The sequence below is a fragment of the Podarcis tiliguerta genome (genome assembly GCF_965153285.1).
Source record: "Podarcis tiliguerta genome assembly, chromosome: 9".
Lineage (NCBI taxonomy): Eukaryota > Metazoa > Chordata > Lepidosauria > Squamata > Lacertidae > Podarcis > Podarcis tiliguerta.
Genome location: NC_139542.1, coordinates 23291294 through 23314458, shown reverse-complemented (window position 1 = coordinate 23314458; position 23165 = coordinate 23291294). Strand labels below are relative to the sequence as shown.

The following is a 23165-nucleotide window of genomic DNA, read 5'->3' as shown; positions in this document are numbered from 1 at the left end:
GGGATATTCCAACTGTTTCCCTTCTGTTTTCTAAGACGCTTAAAGAACAGAACTACCTGTTAAAGGCAGATGCATATACCCAGCCTTAAAGGCTGCTGTATGTAGGGAATCCCCTCAAAATTTTTAAGTGGGGGACAGTTTGGATCAGAGAAGCCATTTCCCTCTCTTCCCCCAGCATAGGATTGCAGGCATGTGTTTTTTGGGTAAAAGTGGAGTTTTGCATATTTCTTCAGTACGCACAACCTTGCCTAACCTTGGATCATGCTTCTCTTGATAAATGTGTGGTTCTGGTTTGTTTAAACACTCTGAACCTGGGCAGGTGACCTTAGCGGGGATGATTTCTGTTCAGTTTAGTTTCAGTAAAACAAGGAAGGGAGTGTTTAATTGGTCTTGACGTTGGATTGGTACAAAAGCTGCCAGTAGCAAGGTTCCAAATAGAACATAACAATTGCTTAGAGATTTTTATATCTTCTGCAAGTATCTGCATTGCCCGTTCTAAAATTTCTACTGGAGTTCAGTCCAGATTACAGCGAATAGATTAGGTGGGTGGTGTTGCCGAGGTGGATTCCCCCCCCCCAGCCTTCCTCACCCACTTCTCACAAAATGTTAGTGTCATACTTTCACATCTGGCCTGTGGTATACTAAGAAAATATAAACCCTATTAGGGAAGAACTGTAGCTCAGTAACAGAACATCTGAGACTCATGCAGAAGGTCCCTGGTATTTCCTGGGAATAGCAGTTGCCTGAAACCCTGGAAAGGCACAGCCAATCAGCATAGACAACACTGAGCTAAATGGGCCAATAGTCTCACTAGATATAACAGTGCATAGAAAATAATAGAACCTAAAATATGCAAATATACTATATTGTTCTCAAATAATATATACAGTATGCAGTCGATATAGCAGAAGACTGATTGCAAGTCCTTTTTGACTAATTAGGTTTTTTCAGTCATGACCAAATTTCTTCAAATACATACATCACTGAGAGAAGATCATTTCTTGTTCTCCACAAGGATGCAAATAGGATATTTCACTCAAATTACATTCGCCGGTTCTTCCGAGGACCAAAACAGAAGGCTTTCCAATGTGGAAAATCTAGCTCTCCTTGTGATAATTGGAATTTCTTGCCCTTTCTAGGAAGCTAATGACCATTTCTCTGTGTTTCAATATGGACTGTTTCTATCAATTCTTACCAAACTTGAAAAACCCCCAAAACATAGCTGAGCAAGAAGGGCCTTTTTTTAAAAAAAAAAGAGAGAAAAGCAATGGGGTATTTATGAGCAGAGAACTGTTCTTTCTTGCTGCTTGGCAAGCCAGGTAAGTATTCTCTGAAGTTGGCAAGCAGGCGTAGCCAACTGAGTTTCTGGACGTTCTCCAGTTTTTGTTTAAGCAAACTATTATATCCCCTGTATTTTAACACTTCAGTTTGCTAACATGATGGTTTCTATGTCCAGGAAAGCAAAACTTGAAGATTATCTGCTCCCTTTTCTTGTTGCTGTGGAGATAATCTCATACTTCTGCTTCTCAAAGGAAGTTCCTATGTTAGCTGTTAGTGCAAGATTTTAGTTACCATATTTTTTGCTCTATAAGACTCACTTTTTCCCTCCTTAAAAGTAAGGGGAAATGTGTGTGCGTCTTATGGAGCGAATGCAGGCTGCGCAGCTATCCCAGAAGCCAGAACAGCAAGAGGGATTGCTGCTTTCACTGCGCAGTGATCCCTCTTGCTGTTCTGGCTTCTGAGATTCAGAATATTTTTTTTCTTGTTTTCCTCCTCCAAAAACTAGGTGTGTCTTGTGGTCTGGTGCATCTTATAGAGCGAAAAATACGGTAAATGTTTTTGCCAACAATGCCTAATTTGTTAAACTGCTGTTGCTGTTTGGAGGTAAGATTACCTTTGTAGGTTCACAGTGCCTGTATGTTAAGAAGTCAGCAGCCAGCAGGAAACTTAGAAATTGTAGGCCTATTGCATATTTGGTACGTGTTGTATATGTGACAGTTATTCCCCACTTTTTAGGGCAGTGTCAGCAGAGTTTCTTGTGTCATGATTGTCAACTGTTCTTTGTTGATGCAGGTGCCATGGAAAGTTGGGATGCTGAGGGTTAAGTTTTTTAAAAATGCCTAAAATGTTTTAGGTTTGACCTTTCGTTACAGCCCAAGGCCCAAGTATTATTTCCTCTTCCTTGAATGGGCAATCCAGGTTGACCTTTGTTTCTCTGTTGCCACCATCCTGATGCAGTTCAGGCTACTTGTGTCAATTTCACAGGCAAGATCTAGAAATGCTTAGCTAAGTTCTGTGCTAGTGGACTTCAGCTGGAGTTAGCTGGTGATGAGGCGCCATGAAGTCTACATTGTTTATCTGCCAGGAGAATAGAAAGAGAGACTTTTGGTTCCAGGCTCAGCTGTTGCTGCAGCAGATAATTGAATCGTAGAATTGGAAGGGATCATGAGGGTCATCTAGCCCAACCCCCTTTTTGCCCCACATGGGTCTTGAACCCACAACCCTAAGTCGTGCTCTACCGACTGAGCTAAGCTGATAGTTCAGAAGTTAGAAGAAACTTTAATTCTATCTTTATCATGCTCTGTATATTCTGCTTGGTTATAGTGCAACTGGTATAGTTTGATCCAAGGGGATTCTGAATTCACATTCTTATCTCCAGCCTTTTAGCCAGGCTACTGTAGAGTCATATTTCTCTGTATTCCGAACTAGGAGCCTCATATCCAGTGTTGCACAGGAGTTTTAGGAAACAAAAGGAAAAAAGTGCAGTTATTTGAAGTCAGTTGCTAAAATCAGTGCAATTTTGAAAGGTTCATTCTGCCATCTTGAGTTAAAATGGCACCCATTTTTGTATTCAAAGATAGACATAAATATATAGCAAATATGGTGGGAGCTAACAGCTGTTCTACTAATGGTTCTACTTAGATGCCCAAGTAAGGTGGTATTCTTTGTGACCCTCTGGGGATGCCAGGGTGCAGAGAAGGGAAATAACTATTTTAAGGACCCCACACTAAGTTACAGCAGGCTAAACACGAGTAGCCAATTTGGTGCATTCCAGATGTTAACTGCAGCCCACATGATTCCTGAGTTATTGCCATTCTGGCTAGGGTTGATGGGAGTTGGGAGTCCAAGGCATCTGGAAAATACCATGTTGGCTATCCCTGGAAACTTGTTTAGATAACGCAATTTTGTCCTGTGAAGCAGCTTTCAAATCTTGTTCCGTTGAAAACAGGCAGGGCTTTACAAGCCATCTTTATCGGTCATTGTTTTTGTAGTGATTCAGCCTCCAAGTAACAGTTGGAGAGATTCAGCTAAGAATCTGTTGGGTGACTGGACCGCTGCTACCTCTTAGCATAGCCTACCTTGCAGGGTGCTTGCAAAGATAAAATTGTGTGAGTATGTTGTTGTGACTTGGCCTCCTAAATGGGTTTAGCTTGGAAGTGGAGGTGGTGTAATAACTTACATAACACATTGTTAGTCAATGAAGGTCTAGGACATGGCTGGTGTAGGGAAGGGAAAAACCGTTGCGGTTGTGTAAATGGATGTGTACAATGGTAAGGAGTGGAACTGTGTTAGCCAATAACGTATTTAATTGTGATGACCTCCAGATCCTTCTGCTTTTTCTAGTTAGGCATAGACTAGAGGAGAAATGTCATTTAAGTAACTTGAGGTTTGTATGTGTTCCGCTTTTGAAAGACTAGTATAATTCCATTGTCAGAAGAATCCCAAGTGGGGTAAAGTAGATTGTAGGCAAATTAAATGTAGTAGAGACCAGAGTGGCTTTAAAAAGAAACTAAATTTTTGCCTGTAGCTTCTTATTTTTGTCTTGTGGTTAGTGCATAAGGCTGCACTCTGTTTTCAAGAAGTTAAATTGTTTAAATGCTGGCATTGCAAAATCATGAGATTCAGAGCTGCCCAATCCAAGTGCACATAATTTTAATTTGGGAGTTAACGTATGGATTTTTGACTGCAGCACGGGGCAATACCCCCAAGACAAATATTGCGGAAGCCATGTGGAGCCCAAGAAGTAAGTTGGTGTGTGTAGTGGGGAACGTCTATGAATCAGGAGCTTCCCAGTTTAAATCTGATCTTTGCCATGCTTTGTAGCTTGCCTATCTCTAACCTTAGCCCTATATCTGTTATATGGAAATAACACTTACCTACCATACCAGGTTGCTGGCAAGAATTATAGTGAGATAAAACATATGAATCACTTTGACCTAGGGCTATACAGACACTATTTAGTAAGCATAGATGCTGGATAGTTAGTTTTGCCAACTAAAGGGGTCATGGTAGTATCTTCGTAGCCAGAAGAATTGAAGTTTGTCATCCTTGGAGCAGTAGCTGCCAGATTCTTGAGTGATCTGAGAGCATCCTGCTGAATTTTGAACTGCCTGCTTACTTTCTTAGAACTCTTATCAGCAGGAAGTTGTGCAAAATAGGTCTCTCCCCGTCCTGGGATGCTACAGAACTGGTGTGCTTTTCAATACCCTGTCTTATGAGGAAGGCAGAACTGCCTGTGTCCCCTTCTTGGTCTTAACCAGCCTTCGCCAGGTGGATGCCCACCAGATGTTTTGGACTAAAACTCCCATCAGGCCCTGCCAGCTGCAGGCCCAACAACATCAAGAAGGCACCACCTTGGCAAACACAAATTTTGCTACAAGGAGCTGTGGAAGGCAGCCATCCCAACAAGGCTACACGGTTAGTTGTCCCTTCCTTGCATCGAAATGGATCTTGTGCCTTTTAAGTGGCCCTGTTAGAAATCATGAAGAAGTTTTCAAATCTCTGTGCAGTTTATGCTTGTTCAATTGAGCCTAGAGTTCAGTGTCGGTGGTTCTAAAATGTGATGGTGAAGTGCCCTGAAACGATGGACAATATCAATAAGTAGCATGAAAGCATTTTGAAACTCCAGTAGCCCAAAGAGGATTATCTTCTAGTTTTGACATACTGCTGCATAATTTTACATCCTTGAGGAAAATGTCACAGAACTCCACATTTATTTATTTTGTGATCGCACGGCATTCTGTTAATAGTTCTCGTTTGTCCCAGTTCGCTTTAATATGTTACCTGGATTGTCGAAAATTGATTATTTAAGGAACTGAAGAACTTTACCTGTTTCTTTCTTTCAGGGAATGCAGAGAGCTACCAATGTCACCTATCAAGCGCACCATGTCAGCCGCAACAAGAGGGGTCAGGTAGTAGGGACCAGAAGTGGCTTTCGGGGCTGCACAGTCTGGCTAACAGGTACAATATTGCTGCCCATAGGTTTGCTCTGTTTTAGTGTGTTTTTTGCTCTCTTGCCATTATAAAGTGATGGCAGCAGAAGGAGGTACCAGCTAAAGATTTCACCAGTAGCTCTTGCAGGAGCATAGAATTGCAAATTGACTACACTGGGACCTCGGGTTACAAACACTTCAGGTTACAGACTCCGCTAACCCGGAAGTAGTACCTCGGGTTAAGAACTTTACCTCACACAGGCATGCACATATGCATGCATTTTTTGCAGTTTTGCTCACTGTCAAACTGGCACGTGCCTATGCAGTGAAATGGATGCAAGTACAGTGGTGCCTCGCAAGACGAAATTAATTCGTTCTGCGAGTCTCTTCGTCTAGCGGTTTTTTCGTCTTGCGAAGCAACCCTATTAGCGGCTATTAGCGGCTATTAAAGGCTTAGCGGATTAGCTGCTAAAAGGCTATTAGCGGTTTAGCGGCTTAGAAAAAGGGGGTGGGGAGTGAAAAAAATCTCAAGACTCGCAAGACATTTTCGTCTTGCGAAGCAAGCCCATAGGAAAATTCGTCCTGCGAAGCGCATCGGAAAACCCTTTCGTCTAGCGGGTTTTCCGTCTTGCGAGGCATTCGTCTTGCGGGGCACCACTGTACGTCGGCCACGTGGTGATGCATGCTGTTTGTTCACATTTTCCTGCACAGAGTGCTTTTGTCCTGTGTAGGAGATACGCAGCTTTTCAAGGCAGCTGATTTCTTGTTGTTATCTTAGAGCGAACGTTTTGCTGATGAACTCTGAAAAAATAGGGAGTGTCAAGATGAGTACCCATTTGTCTAGATGGAAAGAGAGAGGGTAAAATTTTAGTGGGTCTTGTGCGACATTTTAAGAATGTTACGTTAATGTTAAGCCAAACACAGTTCCCTTCCCCCACCAAAGGATTTCAGGCATATACTGAAAAGCTGCTGGAGTTGTGTGGCCATAGGTGTAGTCCTAAGCATCCTAAACTTGGAAGTGTATCCCATTCATGTAGTTTATTTTGGAGTGAGCATGATTAATATTGCATTTCCACTCTCCTAAATATGATGAGCCAGGCATGATTTTTAAATGTCAGTCATCTATTGACTTTTATTGACCGGATCCTATGTTTTTTGGGGTTATTTTTTTCTTTAAAACTAATATAGGTTTGTCTGGAGCTGGGAAGACCACAGTTAGCATGGCACTGGAAGAATATCTAGTGTGCCATGGCATTCCATGCTATACTCTGGATGGTGACAACATCAGACAAGGCCTGAATAAGAATCTAGGATTCTCACCAGAAGACAGGGAAGAAAATGTCCGCCGGATTGCTGAGGTTGCCAAGTTGTTTGCAGATGCTGGCTTGGTGTGCATCACTAGTTTTATTTCTCCTTATGCCCAGGTGAGCACCCTATGTCCTCATTGTACACCAAAATTGTACTGCGGTGTTAACTATTTCAAGAATATGGTCAAATAATCCTTCCTTTGTTGACTATGTTAAATTTTGGCAGAGATTTAGGAGCCCCTTACACACATCAGAAATTGTATTTTTTCAGTGGGCGTTATATGCTCATCTGAAGGGATTTCTCAGTAATCAGAAATGCCCTCTAAGCGGTGTTTGAGAGGCCATGGCGAGGGCAAGCTTGGTGTACAGTCCTTTGTATCCTGTCCAGTAGATTCAGGTTACTATAAATTATAAACAACTGAAATTAGTCTAAACCACTGAGCCTAGGGCTTGCCGATTGGAAGGTCAGCGGTTCGAATTCCCGCAGCGGGGTGAGCTCCCGTTGCTTGGTTCCTGCTTCTGCCAACCTAGCAATTCGAAAGCACGTCAAAGTGCAAGTAGATAAATAGGTACCACTCCGGCGGGTTGGTAAACGGCGTTGCCATGCGCTGCTCTGGTTCTCCAGAAGCGGCTTAGTCATGCTGGCCACATGACCCGGAAGCTGTCTGCGGACAAACACTGGCTCCCTCGGCCTATAGAGCAAGATGAGCGTGCAACCCCAGAGTCATTCGCGACTGGACTTAATGGTCAGGGGTCCCTTTACCTTTTTAATGCTATAGAACAGTGGTTCCCAATAAACTAAGTACTGCAGATTCCCTGTTCTTCAAAAGCCAAGCTATGGACTCCCTACTTTTGAAAATTTTAATATCTCTATGGTCGTTTTACTCATGTAAATGGCACCATGGACCCCCTGGATGGGTTATGCAGACCCCCTGGGACCCACAGATCACCAGTTGGGAACTGCTGCTATAGAAAGGAAGACCTGTGGTGCAATTTATTTGCAGATGTGTCAGTTGAGCTTACCAGAAGGTGTAGCTAAAAGCACTCAGGGTACTAGGTTCATAGCCTCCTAAGTGAGAATCACCTCCGAACAGCAAAATCGGCAACTCCTTTCCACTTTGCTTAATGCTCGCGCTCTTACTCCAGGCAAAACTGGCTCACACCTTAGTAGATACTGGCAGGATGCAGGGCAGCTTCCCGTTAAGTCAGATTTTTTTCATTTTTGTAAACTACTTGTTTATTTAGAAGGCTTGGGGCAGGTGGACCTGCAAATGGTTAGGCAGGTAGTTAAAGGTAATACTGTGGAAGGGAAGCTAGCAACACCTCGCATAGGCCTGGGAATGGTGCAAGATAAATCTGAAGCCAGTTTTCATTGTATTTCAAAACATAACCTTCGTCTTAGTAAGGTAGAATTTTTAAAACATAATTAGCATGGAGAAAATTGGCTTTTTAGAAAGAACATTGAATACCATATATTCAGTAACAGAACAAGCCTGTGTTACTTTCTAAAGTCATTTTCAAACCATGAGTTACAAAGCAGGCTTTCTAAACTTTCAGTTATTTTGAAAAACCTTTTAAAAACACAGTGGTACCCCGCAAGACGAATGCCTCGCAAGATGAAAAACTCGCTAGACGAAAGAGTTTTCCGTTTTTTGAGTCGTTCCGCAAGACGAATTTCCCTATGGGCTTGCTTTGCAAGACGAAACGTCTTGCGAGTTCTTGCGAGTTTTTTCCTTTTTCTTAAAGCCGCTAAGCCGTTAATAGCCGCTAAGCCACTATTAGCCGTGCTTCGCAAGACGAAAAAACCGCAAGACGAAGAGACTCGCGGAACGGATTAATTTCGTCTTGCGAGGCACCACTGTACCAGTTTTCCTGTTTCACACTTAACGTTAAGCTGAGATCCTTTGAAAAAAAAAACTCAGTAGATTTCCAACTCGGACCCACATGTGAACTGGGTGCTATTTTCTGGCTCTCTGAGGCTCATTCACATAGCTCTAAATCTTGGTCTAACATTTTGTGCAAACCAGCCTCTTGTGTTGCACTTTGGAAGTGCTGCGCTTGGGAAACTTCAGAAGTACAATTCAGCTGTTGCTGATCCTCAGTCTCTCTCTCTCCTCTCCCATCCCAGCTTCATTTTTAGGAGTAGGCTGGGTCTCATCGCATCCACCCCAAAGCAGTGGGATTCTCACCATGGCAAGTGTGGCAAACATATGTTTATGCTGGGGATATAAAAATGCTACCTACTGTGCAAGTCTAAATCAATTACTCGTTTGGTGTGCTATGAAGACCAGCCCAGCAGTCATTCAAGCAGATACAACATTTGATAACATTTTCAGTTAGCTTGATACATAAGCAGTCGCTGTGTCTAATCATGATACTTTGCAGTGCCTTAGTGTGTTTCATTCCTGCCCCCCTTCCGACATAATACCCTCATGTAGACATATCACTGGTTCCCTGAAAATTGTGGTTTTGTAAATTGGGAGTCAGATTCACCACCTTCCATGTGCGCCAGCACAGGCTAGGTTTTCTCTTAACCATGGTTTGAAAGCCCACTTCAAACTGATACTACACTCTACAGTGAGGATTTGTATTTGTTATTGATACTGAGAACCAAGGTTACAAGGAAGCCTTTTTGTGTTAACCGTGACTTGCATAGGTACACATTTCACTGGGTCGTTGTTTAACATGTGACGTGGTGGAAAGTTTTATTTCTGCCATTGCTTTTCTCTTTGCTGCTTCTCAGGACCGTAACAATGCAAGGCAAATTCACGAAGTGGCAAGCCTGCCTTTCTTTGAAGTATTTGTGGATGCTCCATTGTACGTTTGTGAGCAGAGAGATGTGAAAGGCCTCTACAAAAAAGCTCGTGCTGGAGAAATTAAAGGTGAGCTTTCATGCCAAAGTTCTTTTATGGTGTCCCAACTGGGGCTGTTGGGCTATTGCCTACTGTACGAATGAGCTAATGACAAATAAAATATAATGCATGCCATCTGCTCTCTGTAATACTAGGGTACAGAAGAGCACTCATTTAATTCTTGCCTTTTCTTAAAAACATGGAGCCCAAAGTGGCATAAATGTAGTTCCCAAGTGGTCACCTACCCAGGTGCTGACCAGACACAGACCTGCTTAGCTTCCGGTCTCATATTCTATGTCTAAGCATATATATGTGATAGAGACACAACCCAGTAACACTGCAAAGAATCCAAATGCAACCATACTTAGCTGTCTAACTATTATTCATTCTCCCTGAGAGCAAAATTATTGTTTACTCTGGCTGTTGTTTACTCTGGATACAAAGCTGTTTTTTAAGATCCAGTACCTTCTCTCAAACTGCACATGCCCAACAAGATATGCTGTCTAAGCATATATATAATAATAATAATTTATTATTTGCACCCCGCCCATCTGGCTGGGTTTCCCCAGCCACTCTGGGCGGCTTCCATAGAAACCAATAATACACTAAAATATCACACATTAAAAACTTCCCTGAACAGGGCTGCCTTAAGATGTTATGAATGTCAGGTAGTTGTTTATCGCTTTGACATCTGATGGGAGGGTGTTCCACAGGGCGGGCGCCACTACCGAGAAGGCCCTCTGCCTGGTTCCCTGTAGCTTTGCTTCTCACAATGAGGGAACCGCCAGAAGGCCCTCGGCGCTGGACCTCAGTGTCCGGGCAGAACGATGGGGGTGGAGACGCTTCTTCAGGTATACTGGGCTGAGGCCGTTTAGGGCTTTAAAGGTCAACACCAGCACTTTGAATTGTGCTCGGAAACGTACTGGTCTTTCAAGACTGGTGTTATGTGGTCTCGGCGGCTGCCCCCAGTCACCAGTCTAGCTGCTGCATTCTGGATTAGTTGTAGTTTCCGAGTCACCTTCAAAGGTAGCCCCACATAGAGCGCATTGCAGTAGTCCAAGCGGGAGATAACTAGAGCATGCACCACTCTGGCGAGACAGTAAGCAATATATATATATATATATATATATATATATATACACACACACACACACACACACACATTGCCCAGAAGTGAAAGAAAATTTGAAATTACTGATGTGTCAGCCACCACAAGCTTTACTTATACCTCATATTCCCTGTTCAAAAATGTGCTTATGACATTGTCTTTGTCCACAAGAAGATTTACAGTGAGACAGAAGGACCCTTTTAGTTACAGTTCAGTAATTATTTTGGGATGGACCAGAAAATACCAGGAATGTTAGATGCAAGCAAGCTTTTCAGATAAGTAGCTGGAATAACATATTACAGCATGAGAGTAGAAGACCCATCTGAAAAGCAGCCTTGTCCTATGTTCTGTTTTTCTCCTTCCACTCAGGTTTTACTGGTATTGACTCAGAGTATGAGAAACCTGAAGCTCCTGAGCTGGTACTTAAAACGGATTCCTGTGATGTCAATGACTGCATTCAGCAAGTTGTGGAACTTCTGCAAGAGAGGGTATGGAGTCTTGTAGTGCTGACTTGTAAATATCTTGTGAAGTTGCCAGCTTAATATTCGCTACACATGTAAACAGGCTTATTGAAAAGTAGTGGGTGCAACATTTGGTCCCTGACTTGGTTAGATCCATCGATTTAAAAACTTCCAATTGAATGGCAATTCCTGTGTATTTTCCAAAAACAGGTAAAATGTGTCCCTCTCTTCAGAAGTGTGGTTTTATTAATATGCAGGCTTCTGCAGATCTGCTCAATCCAAACTTGTACCATTAATCAAGTTAAGTTTCGTTGTTTGCTGATATCCCTGTTTGAGGGTGGAATTCATAATAGTGCTAAGAATATTGTCAATGGAAGAATTTCTATTTGCCCAGTGGAGTGATCCCCACTTTCCTCCCTTGTGTGCTTTGCTGGGGGGGAGTGGGGTCCAAAAAGGGTTTGGTGGAAGGGTGGGGGGAGCCCTGAGGTGGTAGAGGAGGTCCTTGCATTGACTTCTGCTAGTGGAATGGGGTAGATGAATCTGGTGAAATGCAACATTAGTCACACTCGAGTGTAAAGCCCCTAAAACCAATGCAGCGGGTCTAATTCTATTGGGTGATACCCAGCAATCTATATCTCGCATCGGTGAGCAAACAGTACTTCAGCCGCATGATTTCAAATATTTCAGTCTTTTCAATGTGACAGGAAAAAGGACAGCAAAACCGAGAGCTGCTTTTGCATTTAGTGCTTGAGCAAAGCTATTGTTGGCCTGCCATGGTAAGAAGTGATGATCTTACACATTCGGCTTATGAAGGGATAACTGCAGTTACTTCATGAATAAATGGTATAATATGCGAACTGCAGCTTTTTTGGTTTTATTGTTACTGGGCTGACTTGCCCTTCTTGTAATTGGATCATTTGAGGGTGGAGGAGGAGTGCCTGTATTAAAGCGTCTGTAATAAACGAACAGCCAAGAGCTTTGCAAGAGGAAAAGTTGTTCTGTTCTGAAATGGCAATTCCCAAAAGGCAGGTTGTAGCTGCTACCACGGGCTTCCAGCTGTGAGTGGTGCAGAGATCATAGTGGAATTGCTTGAATGAAGAGAATTGGGGAATGAATACACAGAGCATCAATAAAGAGAGACTTTACTGCAGCGCTCTTATTTTTGGGAACTCCCTTGCCCCTCTGTCTTAAATGGAAATGAACTACCTGTTTTTTGTTCTCGTTTTGTTTTCGCTGTGAGTGAATGAAAAGAAAAGAAAGGCATGTTGCTGTCCTTTTTTGTATGTTTCTGCTACATTAATGCACATTAGCAGAATCACTTTTTTATTTTGTAAGTCGTGGAGCTCTGCGAGATCCTTATCACGGAAAGGAGAAAGCAATTTGGGCTTGTATATGTCTGCTAAAACATAGCTTAAATGTGTTTGGCTGATCCATGTGGAGGCTCCCATTGGATACCCAATGGAGATCCAACAGTAAACACTGATTACTTTTCAACTTTTTGCAGTTTATGTATAAGCTGCCTTGAGTCCCAGTCTGGTAAATAACCACCACCTAGATAACTTCCTCAGTAAGAGAGGGCAACCCCCCTGGGATGTTACTACTGTGAAAGCTATCTTACCTCCACTGTTGGAAGCGGTATGCTTCCGAATATCAGTTGCTGGAAAACTCAGAAGGTGAGAGTGTGGTTGCACTCGGTCGCTAGTTGTGGACTTCCCATGGGCATCCTAAACAGGGTGTTGGACTAGATGGGCAACTTGCAGGTTATGTTCTTAAAACTTACAGAAGAATTTCAAAGGCATTTAAGAATTAACCCCCCCACCCCAAGTCAGTGAATTCACCTAAACTCTCAAACTGCTGGTATTCCTAGTACCATTAGTAATCCAGTTTATTTTGTTGTATACTTGTATTAGCACTTCCATTTGATGCCGCTGAGTCAGGTTTCTGCTGATGCCACAGTTCTTTTTTATTGAAATAAGTTTCATTTTGCACCATTTCAGCTCGAGAGCCAATGTGCCAGTATGAAAGACTCCCTGTTTTTTCCTTTGTGCTTCTTAAAATGGGTTTTGACCTGTGCGGCCATGATAGTTCTGCTTAGAGACTGCACATGTTCCATTTTGTTCCTCTTATTGCAATGGGAAGAAGATGACATGTTTTAAACTCCCCAGCAAGTGTTGCAATTCGGACCCAAAGGAGAGAAAGCAGTCAGTTTTGAAAGTATGCTCCAACAAATGTTCTCAGCTGAGTTATAAACGTGCTTTCCCTTTGTTTTGTCCCTCAAAATAAATGGTTAGGTAAAGTGTCTCATAATATTTTTCATTGCTGTTATGTCAGACTTGGGTGAAATATGGTCTCTCTGTAATTGATATACCTCCTAGGATGTAGCATCCTGGAACTCGACATTTTTCAAATGAGCATTGTTCACCTGGCTCCATCCACATAGAGCTCCAGCAGATTCCTCACCCAGCCAGCTGTCCAAAATGGCTTGTGCTGAGCTGTGTGCATTCAAGTGAAATAGCTGGAAACTACTTTTCTTGGAGCCTTTTCAAAACCCTCCATAAACAGGTTGTCATTCAAATGGTAAACAAAAGAATTCAAAGCCTTGCATTACCAGAGACGAAAATAAGCAAATATTATGGGTGCTATTGGCCATGCTTGCTGGGAATTCAAGTTCAGCAACACCTGCCAATAAATGGTGCATTGGGACATCAGAATGCAGAAAATTGGAAACTTTCAGATGCCGCCTCCCTGTTTATAGGAACATGGGACATTCCCAGTTCTTTCTGGGGATGCTAGGAATTGAGTCTGGGACGTTCTACATGCTAAGTAGATGCTTTATCCCTGAGCTATATATAGCCTTAAAGTAAGAAACCGTGGCTCACAAAGAGCAGTCAAAGCAGAAAAGTTTTCTACATTGCAACAGAAGTTTAAATATTTATGCCCCGAGATACAAAATGTTTTACTCATGTGACCAAACAGAATCAGATCATTCTGGCTGTAATCCAACACAGACTGATACTAGTGGTTTTAAGTATTTCTGTATTGTGGCTTTTGACTTCTTTTGGACACAGTTTGCAATATGAAATGTACATGGCTGTTAAGGGGCAGGCAACATCCTTGCTGTGGAACAAATCCTTTGCAATTATTTATTTCAATTTGTATCCTCCTTCCTTTCAAAGGAGCCCAAGGGAGATTGATTTAACTAAATCTAGGGCTTTGTTCATGCAATGTTGTGCATGTCACCTGGTGTATATATAGTACAGCTAAGTTCATTATTCTAGTTACCTCTGTAATGTGCATTCTGTAATCTTCCTGTGGATATGCACTTGATTCAGGCAGTGTTAGAATTTTGTTAGGTTCTGGATAGCTGTTAAAAAGAAGTTACCTCATGTTGCTGCATTCAGTTTTAGTGGGTGCAAGAAACATCTTTTGGTTCCTAGTCCTGAATAATGAATCAATTAATATTGACTTAACAGCTCATTAAAATGAATAATAATAATTTTATTACAGTGGTACCTCAGGTTACATACGCTTCAGGTTACAGACTCCGCTAATCCAGAAATAGTACCTCGGGTTAAGAACTTTGCTTCAGGATGAGAACAGAAATCGTGCTCCGGCGGTGCCACAGCAGCAGTAGGAGGCCCCAGGTTAAGAACAGTTTCAAGTTAAGACCTCCGGAACAAATTAAGTACTTAACCGGAGGTACCACTGTATTTGTACCCCGCCCATCTGGCTGGATTTCCCCAGCCACTCTGGGCGGCTTCCAACAAAGATTAAAAATACATTTAAATAACATTACACATAGCATTGCAGCTATGTAGATAATAGAACACTATCTTTTTATGATGGGGTGCTTTTGCATTTTCTGACTAGTGATAAATGCATTGGTATGTCCAACAATCGCAGTGAAATAATGACTATGTTAAGATGCATTTTAAAAGAAACTTGGAAACACATAAACTCAGTAGACGAATAGAAGCATTTCCACCCCACCCTATGTACGCTCCTCACCCTCCAACTCTTCCCCCCTTTTTTTCTTCCCAACCTTATACTGCATGCAACACTGACGCCTCACAACAAATGAAACTGAGCTGTAGAAAACAAAACTTGAAAAAAGAGACAATGCACATATTCTTTTTGTAAACTAAGACATATTTAATAAAAGTTATTATTAAAAAAACACTTCGAAAAAAAGCACAGGCTTCACCACTAGAGGGCTTCCAAACACCGCATTTTTCACTGAGCTGTATGTGACTCCTAAGAGATGAGGTTCTTGCCTCTGTTTTTAATCTAAAGCGATGTTTTAAAAGTTGTATCTGTATGTACCAGGAGCATTAGATTTACTAATGCTATAAATTACTCGAATGTTTAGCCTTTTCATGTAGTCACGGTTTAATGTTCTGAAATGTATTTTGTGCCCGTGCACAAGTCAAGCTTCTCAGCTCAAGTAGCGTTGAGATACTGCCGGTGTTTGCATCTTGGGCTAAGGGTGAAATGCAAGTATGTACGGTGATTGTGCCTTGTGTGTGTCACATTTATGGCAGTCAAGATAGTAGACTTTGCAGTAGTCACACAACATGACTTGATCCCCACGTTTGGAACAACTTCATAAAGTGTAAAAGAAAAATGCTTTAATAATTTGCTAAAATGCTTCCTAAAACGACTAGCCTCTATGCTTGTTGTTTTACTTTCAAAGCAGACGACAACGAAGGAACTTTTAATATTATGTGGCTTTTAACAGAATGCTCATTCCTAGCAGTTTGATTGGAAACACTCTTTAACTAAAGCTATATTTTTTGTTTTAAAACAAGGCACACCACATATTTAGATGCAGTCTCTTATATCTGTCTTGCCCACAGGCTTTCTGGCTATATACTTTAAAATATAAACATTTAAAAATAGACTTGTAGTGTTCACGAATAAAACATATGCCCCATGTGAAAAATGACTGAAAAGGAAGTCCTTTTATTACATTAAAAAACAAACACAACTTGTTAAAATGCTTTGTTTCTAAAACTTTTGCCGATGACTACGTATTTCTGCAAAATAGCAGACAATATCTTTAAGGCCGCTTACTAATAGGCTTCGGCCTTTAGGCGTTATGAAGTAAAGAAAGTAGTATTAATTTCAAAATAGACATAGAGTCTAGCAATAAAATGATTCAACTTTATTGTTAACTTAGCGGGTTCTTTGTCTGTAAAACCTGAGGAATATTTGTTCTCCGGAGTTCACGGTCATCTTTTGTAGACACACTAAAAGCAAGAGATACCTGCATCTCTGCAAGCACTGAAGAGTAAATGTGTAAATCGCTAATGCATGAATCTCAGCTGTACTTGGATCTGCTTGCTCCAAAGTTCTTTAAATGACACCGTGTTAACGTGATTCATATCCATCTTGTTTTTGCGGTTACAATGGGGGTTCAGAACCAGTTTTAAGTGTCCAATCTGATCCTCATCATTATAGCTTATCCTAGCACTTTTTTTTTTTTTTGTAAAGACTGCTCCTAAATAGCCCCTGCTTCCGTAATTCTTTGGGGCAGGATACAGCATCTGATTTGGATGCAGAAGGTCTAAGTTTCAAGACCTGTCATCTCATCTCATTTCATCCATCTTTTAATTTCTAATCCACCTTTCTATATCACTATAGAAACAGCGAAGATCGCACAACATACAACAATCTGATCCGATACAGAAATTTCATAATAAAAACATAACTTTAAAATGAACAACTTATATCAAAGTAATATTCAATAATCCATTGGAATATAATAGTACACAATAAAATTAAATATCAGCAAATAAACAAAAATTCACTCTTTAATTGCAATAAATATTTTCTAAACCATAATAAATAAAAATAACAAGTTACAGTGCATAAAATAACACAGTACAACTTGAGAAGCAAAGACACACACTATCTATCTATCTCCCTGAACTCCAGGTTTTGCTGGGAGAGAATCCTGTCTGAAATGCTGGAGAGACGCAGCCTGTCTTAGTAGACAATTCTGAGCTCGGTTGAATGGTCTGACTCAGTGTGAGGCATAATCCTGCATTTCTGTGGATGCAAACCTTTACACACTTAACCCGAGAGCAAGCCCCATAAACCTCCACTGTTGGCTTGTAGGTTCATATTTTTTCTTTAGTATTTTGGTGCAGATCCGTAAGACGCCACCCTATGGTGTTAATTACAGAGATCTAGATTGTGGTCAACAGCCCAGGCAAAAACAGTATGTGCTTCATGTGAGCCAGCTTCCTCCTGGACCTTCTTGTTGGAAAGGTGGATGGTTTCGCCACTTTTGGACAGAGTTGTGTAGGGTCCCTCTGCCAAACAGTAGCCAAGGAAGACCCCTGTTGGTCTCTTCTGTGGGAAAGGATAGGGCAAGGAGAAGCTTGCCAGCTTGGCCCCTCTGAAGTGAGGCATGCTAGACATCCTAGGTCAGGGATTGCTATCCAGCTGATTAGAGCAATCCATGCTTACATCCTGCAGGAAGGCTTGTTGCTTGCCAAAGGGCTACACCAGGGTCACTGAAAAAATATTAAAACTTGGGTTCTTGGGAGTAAGGGTCCATGAAATAAGCATTTGTCCCCCCCAATGGACAACACACCATTTTAAAGCCATTGAAACTGGCCTCTGTCACTGCTTTCTTAATCTTTTGCAGCCATTATTCTTAACAATTATTTATAAAATAAAAACTAGTGGAACATACCACTACCATTGTAAAGTCAGCAACACTGCGTACCTTTGGGTCTGACAGTAGATTCCTTTCTGTGCAGTATTATGTATGTTAAAGCTGCCCAGATGCCATGAGCTGAAATCTGAGTGGCAGGGTGTTTGCTTTCATTTTGTTAGTTTCTAAAATATTTTGGTAGATGCTCTTTGGCTAATCAGTCAGTGCCTATATACAGCCCATCATCTTCCTTCTACAGCAATTGCTGTTTCCTTCGGGAAGGAATTAACATACAAATTTCTGAATGTGATTCTCATCGAGCTGTTTTCTCAAACTATGCTAATTAGGTTTGGATAGAAGAATCCCCTGTGCATCTAGTTACTGAACCTTTTGACAGATTCCAAGCATATTGGTGTAGATGTTCCAGCCTTGTGAGGAATGGAAGAATTTAGGAGCAGACTTTGGTTTGTGTTAAGTCTTTTGAATGGCTGCCTTATTTTAAGACACCCTGCAGTATATTTTTCCAGATTCAGAATCGAAGCATGATAGACTTTCCTTTTTTTTTTTTTTAAGCACACAGAACTTTTGGGTAGGGGGAGGGTGGGACAAAGAGGCTGCTCAAGCACCAATATTTTAACATGTTTTAAGTTACTTATAGCATTTGAACACGTCATTGGCGAGAAATTTAACTTTGTGGTGACTCTGTCACGTTCTTTTCCCGCTCGAATGTTGTTCTGGTTGTCTGTGTCCTCCTCTGTGCTGTCTGGCAAATGCTGAACTGCACTGTTTTTTGGTTTTTTAATTCAAAATGTTCCAAACCAGGCACCACATTTGTATTGTCTTGTGCCATGCTTTTAAGTCTTAGCTGTGATGAGTTTGGGCCATCACACAGTAAGAAAGGGGAGGACAAATTTATCACTGTATAAGGTTTAGATTAGAAAGTGGAGGGAGGACAAATAATTCATAGTTCCTTTGTTGCTGCTTTGTTGTCTCTCATGAAGTTGGAGGAGGAGGTACAAAGGGGAAGATGTATGGTTCTGTCCATCAGTTAGGAGAACGAATGTCTCCCTGTGCAGAGTAAGCAGCAACAAAGGAAGTAAGGTAAAGGTAAAGGGACCCCTGACCATTAGGTCCAGTTGTGAACGACTCTGGGGCTGTGGCGCTCATCTTGCTTTACTGGCCGAGGGAGCCAGCGTACAGCTTCCGGGTCATGTGGCCAGCATGACTAAGCTGCTTCTGGCGAACCAGAGCAGTGCACGGAAACGCCGTTTACCTTCCCGCCAGAGCGGTACCTATTTATCTACTTGCACTTTGACATGCTTTTGAACTGCTAAGTTGGCAGGAGCAGGGACCGAGCAACGGGAGCTCACCCCGTTGCGGGGATTCGAACCGCCGACCTTCTGATGGGCAAGCCCTAGGCTCTGTGGTTTAACCCACAGCGCCACCCACGTCCCTAACAAAGGATGTATGAGTCACCTATTATTTTTTTTCTATCCTAGTGTACATTGTTCCATCAGTTTTGTCAGTGGGGTTGCTAGTGCAGGTTGATAACGCTGGGGGAGCAGATATAACTGGACAGCTGCTTCTTTTTCTACCATTCATTCAAGGTAGGGTGCGCCTAGTTCTCCCCCTCTTCATTTTATACTCCCAACAGCCCTTTGAGGTAAGTTATGATGAGAGACTGTGATTGGCTCAGAGTCACTCCATGAGCTTCGTGGCCAAATGAGAAGGGCTCCCCCCCCCCCCCCCCGCTGGAACTCACCAGAACTCAGTTCTGGCACCACTCAGGTGGGCGCCATTGCCATTGTAAGAGAACAAGGGAGGTGCCCATGGTGAGTTCCAGAACCTCTTTTTCTAGAAAAAAGCACTGCACGTGAACATTTGGACACCAGTCTCCCAGGTCTTAATCTCAACACTCTTAACCACCACCCTGGGGCTTGGATTAAGCATTAATAGGTCTGGTTGAATGGCCACTTTCATTATAGGGATGGGCAACTGGTTTCCTACCTAGGCTCCCAATTCTAAGACATCTTCTTTTTTGTCTGTATATAACTTGTTTCCATTTAACTAGGCCTCCCGCTTCTTTTTTCATCAGATTATTTACATTATTGTGGAGAAAGTAGGGTCGAGTCTTTCCTTGGTTGACAGTTCAGCCTTTTTTGGCTATAAGGGAAGACAATGAGACCTCCGGGTATAGGGCGGTATATAAATTCAATAATAATAATAAAATGACAATGCAATCTAAACCAAATCTACTCAGAAGTAAGTCTTGCTGAATTCAAAGGGACTTAACTCTCAGTTAACACCAGAATGTTTTAGAGCCGCTGCTGGATTTTTCAGCGATGTGAGATTTAAGAAGATAAAAATGTTTCTGCAGGTAACTTGAATGGCAAAAGCACTGGCATTAATACAGGTTACAGCTAGTTTTAAAAGGCAGCAGGCTGCTGACCTGCAGCACCACCATTTGATATGTAGCATATAAAATAATAATACGAAATTTTTAACAACTTTTGCCTTTTTCTTTCAGGACATTGTACCAGTGGATGCCTCTTACGAGGTTAAGGAGCTGTATGTGCCTGAAAACAAACTTAAATTGGCCAAAACAGATGCAGAGTCTTTACCTGCCCTGGAAATAAATAAGGTAATGCAGGTTTGCAAAGGCCACAAAAGTATTTTTACTTGTCCAGATAGAACCTGTGTTATTTGTGGCATATTGATCTCCCAGTCTGCTAAAACTGTTTTGCCTTGGAGTCTTCTCTTGCTCACCCCTCGTGATTGGCTGAGTAACGATTTGCAAGCTTGAGATAGCAGGAATTGGGTTCTGTTTCCATGATTCAATTTCAAACTACAATTCTGATTGTTCTGCCTTTCAGCCATAAGTCTGTTCCCCCCCCCCCCAATGTGTCAGTGCTTTGGGACAACTTGCCTTATTTTAGGAAGTATCTTGTTGATATCATTGAACTGGCCTATTTTCTCTTTTTAACTAGTCTGCCACTGTCTCCAGTAATTTTTTTCCTACAGCATCTGTATTGCATCTGAGTAGCCGGTAGTTTAATACAATCACGTTTCTGAAGTCTTCAGTATGCTATGCATTTCCCTTTTTCCACTTCAGTTTACAGATTTATGCCTCTGTTTTAATTGGTTAACTTCTCTTTCTGCAGTCCCGAATTTGACTGTTGACCCCTGTGGCATTCATGCAACTTCATTGATCCCTTGTTTGTTAATGGCTACGTGTCTCTGTTTATCACTCTGAGCAGTGATGGGGGATCTTTGGTCTAATACTATCAACTTTCCTGTTTTAGCTGGATATGCAGTGGGTACAAGTCCTGGCAGAGGGCTGGGCAACACCGCTGAATGGCTTTATGAGAGAGAGAGAATACCTGCAGTGCCTTCATTTTGACTGCCTGCTTGATGGTAAGACACCTTGAAATTTACCTACAGCAGCATCAGTTTATGTTGGTCATGTGGGCTTTGGATAATCATCTCGTTTAGTCTTTTAAAAGCATAGTTTGTCATAGGTCCAGTAAAAAATTCAAAGTCAGCTTCATAAGCCACTTCAAACCCTGAGTCATGAAGCTAGCCTATTAAAACTACCCATTGTTTGTTTTTAAACTAGAGTCATTGGTTTGAATGCGATGCTAAGCTGAGATTCTTCGAAAGACTCTCGGCTGGGTGTGAGGAAAAGGGGAAAGTTTTTCCCAGGCTCCTTGAGGCTTGTCCATGCAGTGCAAAGCCATGTTTTTGCAAATGTGGCCACTGGTAAAAAACAGAAAAAACCCTCCTCTCCAGGGTTTTCCCCAAGCAATCGGAGACTGTGCCTGCACTTGACTGATCTTTCCCCTGCCCTTTTCATTTCTCTCTGTGTTATGGGGCACCAGGGAGCAGGGCAGCTGGTTGCAAAAGAAGGGGGAGACTCCCTGGATTCTTGAGCAGCCTGTCTCATCTGTTTACTGGTCCCCCTCCTCTCTTGCCTCTCAGTCTGGTCTGCCTTCTGCCACAGTCTCTTCCTGCTCACTAAACACTGTTGCCCCTTCAGCTTCTGACATCTCCTCCCTGCCAGTTTGCTCCCTCTTCTTTCTCTGACCTTACATCATTGTCCCACCACCAATCCCCTGGTTCTGAGCCTTGTTCCCCTAGGTGGTTCCTTAGGGGGTTCCCCAACTGGTGCCTCCCACCTCTCCTCTACATCCAGCCAGACCAGGACATCACGTATGGTTGAAACCACATCTGTGAAATTCATGTAAGATGCGCACGCACACACACACTCACTCAACACACACAACTCCCTGTCACATATAATATATATGCACATGCTTAAATATATTTATACACACAAACATATTTATTGATTTATTTTGTGGACTAGTAGGGACCAAAAAAAATCATCTAGATGTCATTGCTGAAAAAAAGAAGGAACCTGCCAGGAGTCCAGGGGTCATAGTGAGTTTCATAAAGGAGTGAGAAACATGTAAGAGAAGAGCTAATATGTCAAATGCATGGATAGCCATCTGCAAAACATTTACTCTACAAATATTATAACCTTGTATACTAAAATTTGTTTCTTTATTGGAAACAAATGTAGTTCTAAGAATTCCAGGTAATAGCTTCCCGCAAGCATAAAATCAACTGGCAATCGTTGAAGCTTGAAGTGATAAATGCAGAACGTTTCTTTGTAGGGAAATGGATATTTAAAACAAACCATGTATTGTTGTAGGATCGCCATGCATTGCAGCAGGCCGTTGGGTGTCAAATTCGCAAGACATAGACAAAAATGCCATGTTCCAGATTAATTTTGTAGGAACTCCCTATTAATATGTGCATAGGCTTTTTCAGCTTGAGCATAAGTTTTGTCAGTGTTACAGTAGGCTCATAGTTTGGAGTGCTGTTCTTGATATTAACATTGATTTATTAGTTGCCTTCTAAGTCACTGTTTCCCAAGCTTGGGTCTCCAGCTCTTTTTGGACTACAACTCCCATAATCCCCATCTAGCAAGACCAGTGGTCAGGGATGATGGGAACTGTAGTCCAAAAACAGCTGGAGACCCAAACTTGGGAAACACTGTTCTAAGTGAAGGGGCCTGCCTGATGCCGGAGGGCAGTGTTTTCCAAAGTGTAGGAACTGCCACAATGAAAGATTGATTTATTACGACTCCAGAACAAATGCTATGTGGCTGTGCCAGTTCTGCGGATCGAAGTGGTTGAATGGTTATATATGTACTTTACCATAGTACTTTTGACATTTGAGAGATTATTGTATTATTCCTACTCATTTTTATGTGCGTTGGTGAGCTCCCATTGCTCGGTCCCTGCTCCTGCCAATCTAGCAGTTCGAAAGCACGTCAAAGCGGGAAGGTAAACAGTATTTCCGTGCGCTGCTCTGGTTCACCAGAAGCAGCTTAGTCATGCTGGCCACATGACCCGGAAGCTGTACGCTGGCTCCCTCGGCCAATAAAGCGAGATGAGTGCCGCAACCCCAGAGTCGGCCATGACCTGGACCTAATGGTCAGGGGTCCCTTTACCTTTACCTTAACCACCTTAGTAGAAGTAATACTGGAGAATGG

The 23165-nt window shown here is 42.1% G+C and overlaps 1 protein-coding gene across 1 annotated transcript in view; it reads left to right on the top strand.

The window, feature by feature from the left end:
* PAPSS1 (3'-phosphoadenosine 5'-phosphosulfate synthase 1) overlaps positions 1 to 23165 on the top strand; it is a 48396-nt gene that overhangs the window by 5115 nt on the left and 20116 nt on the right. The window contains exons 2-7 of the mRNA XM_083456777.1: positions 5127 to 5241; positions 6402 to 6637; positions 9264 to 9402; positions 10850 to 10968; positions 20133 to 20246; positions 20908 to 21019. Of these exons, the coding sequence (XP_083312903.1) occupies positions 5127 to 5241; positions 6402 to 6637; positions 9264 to 9402; positions 10850 to 10968; positions 20133 to 20246; positions 20908 to 21019 (835 nt within the window). The remainder of the gene's footprint in view (positions 1 to 5126; positions 5242 to 6401; positions 6638 to 9263; positions 9403 to 10849; positions 10969 to 20132; positions 20247 to 20907; positions 21020 to 23165) is intronic.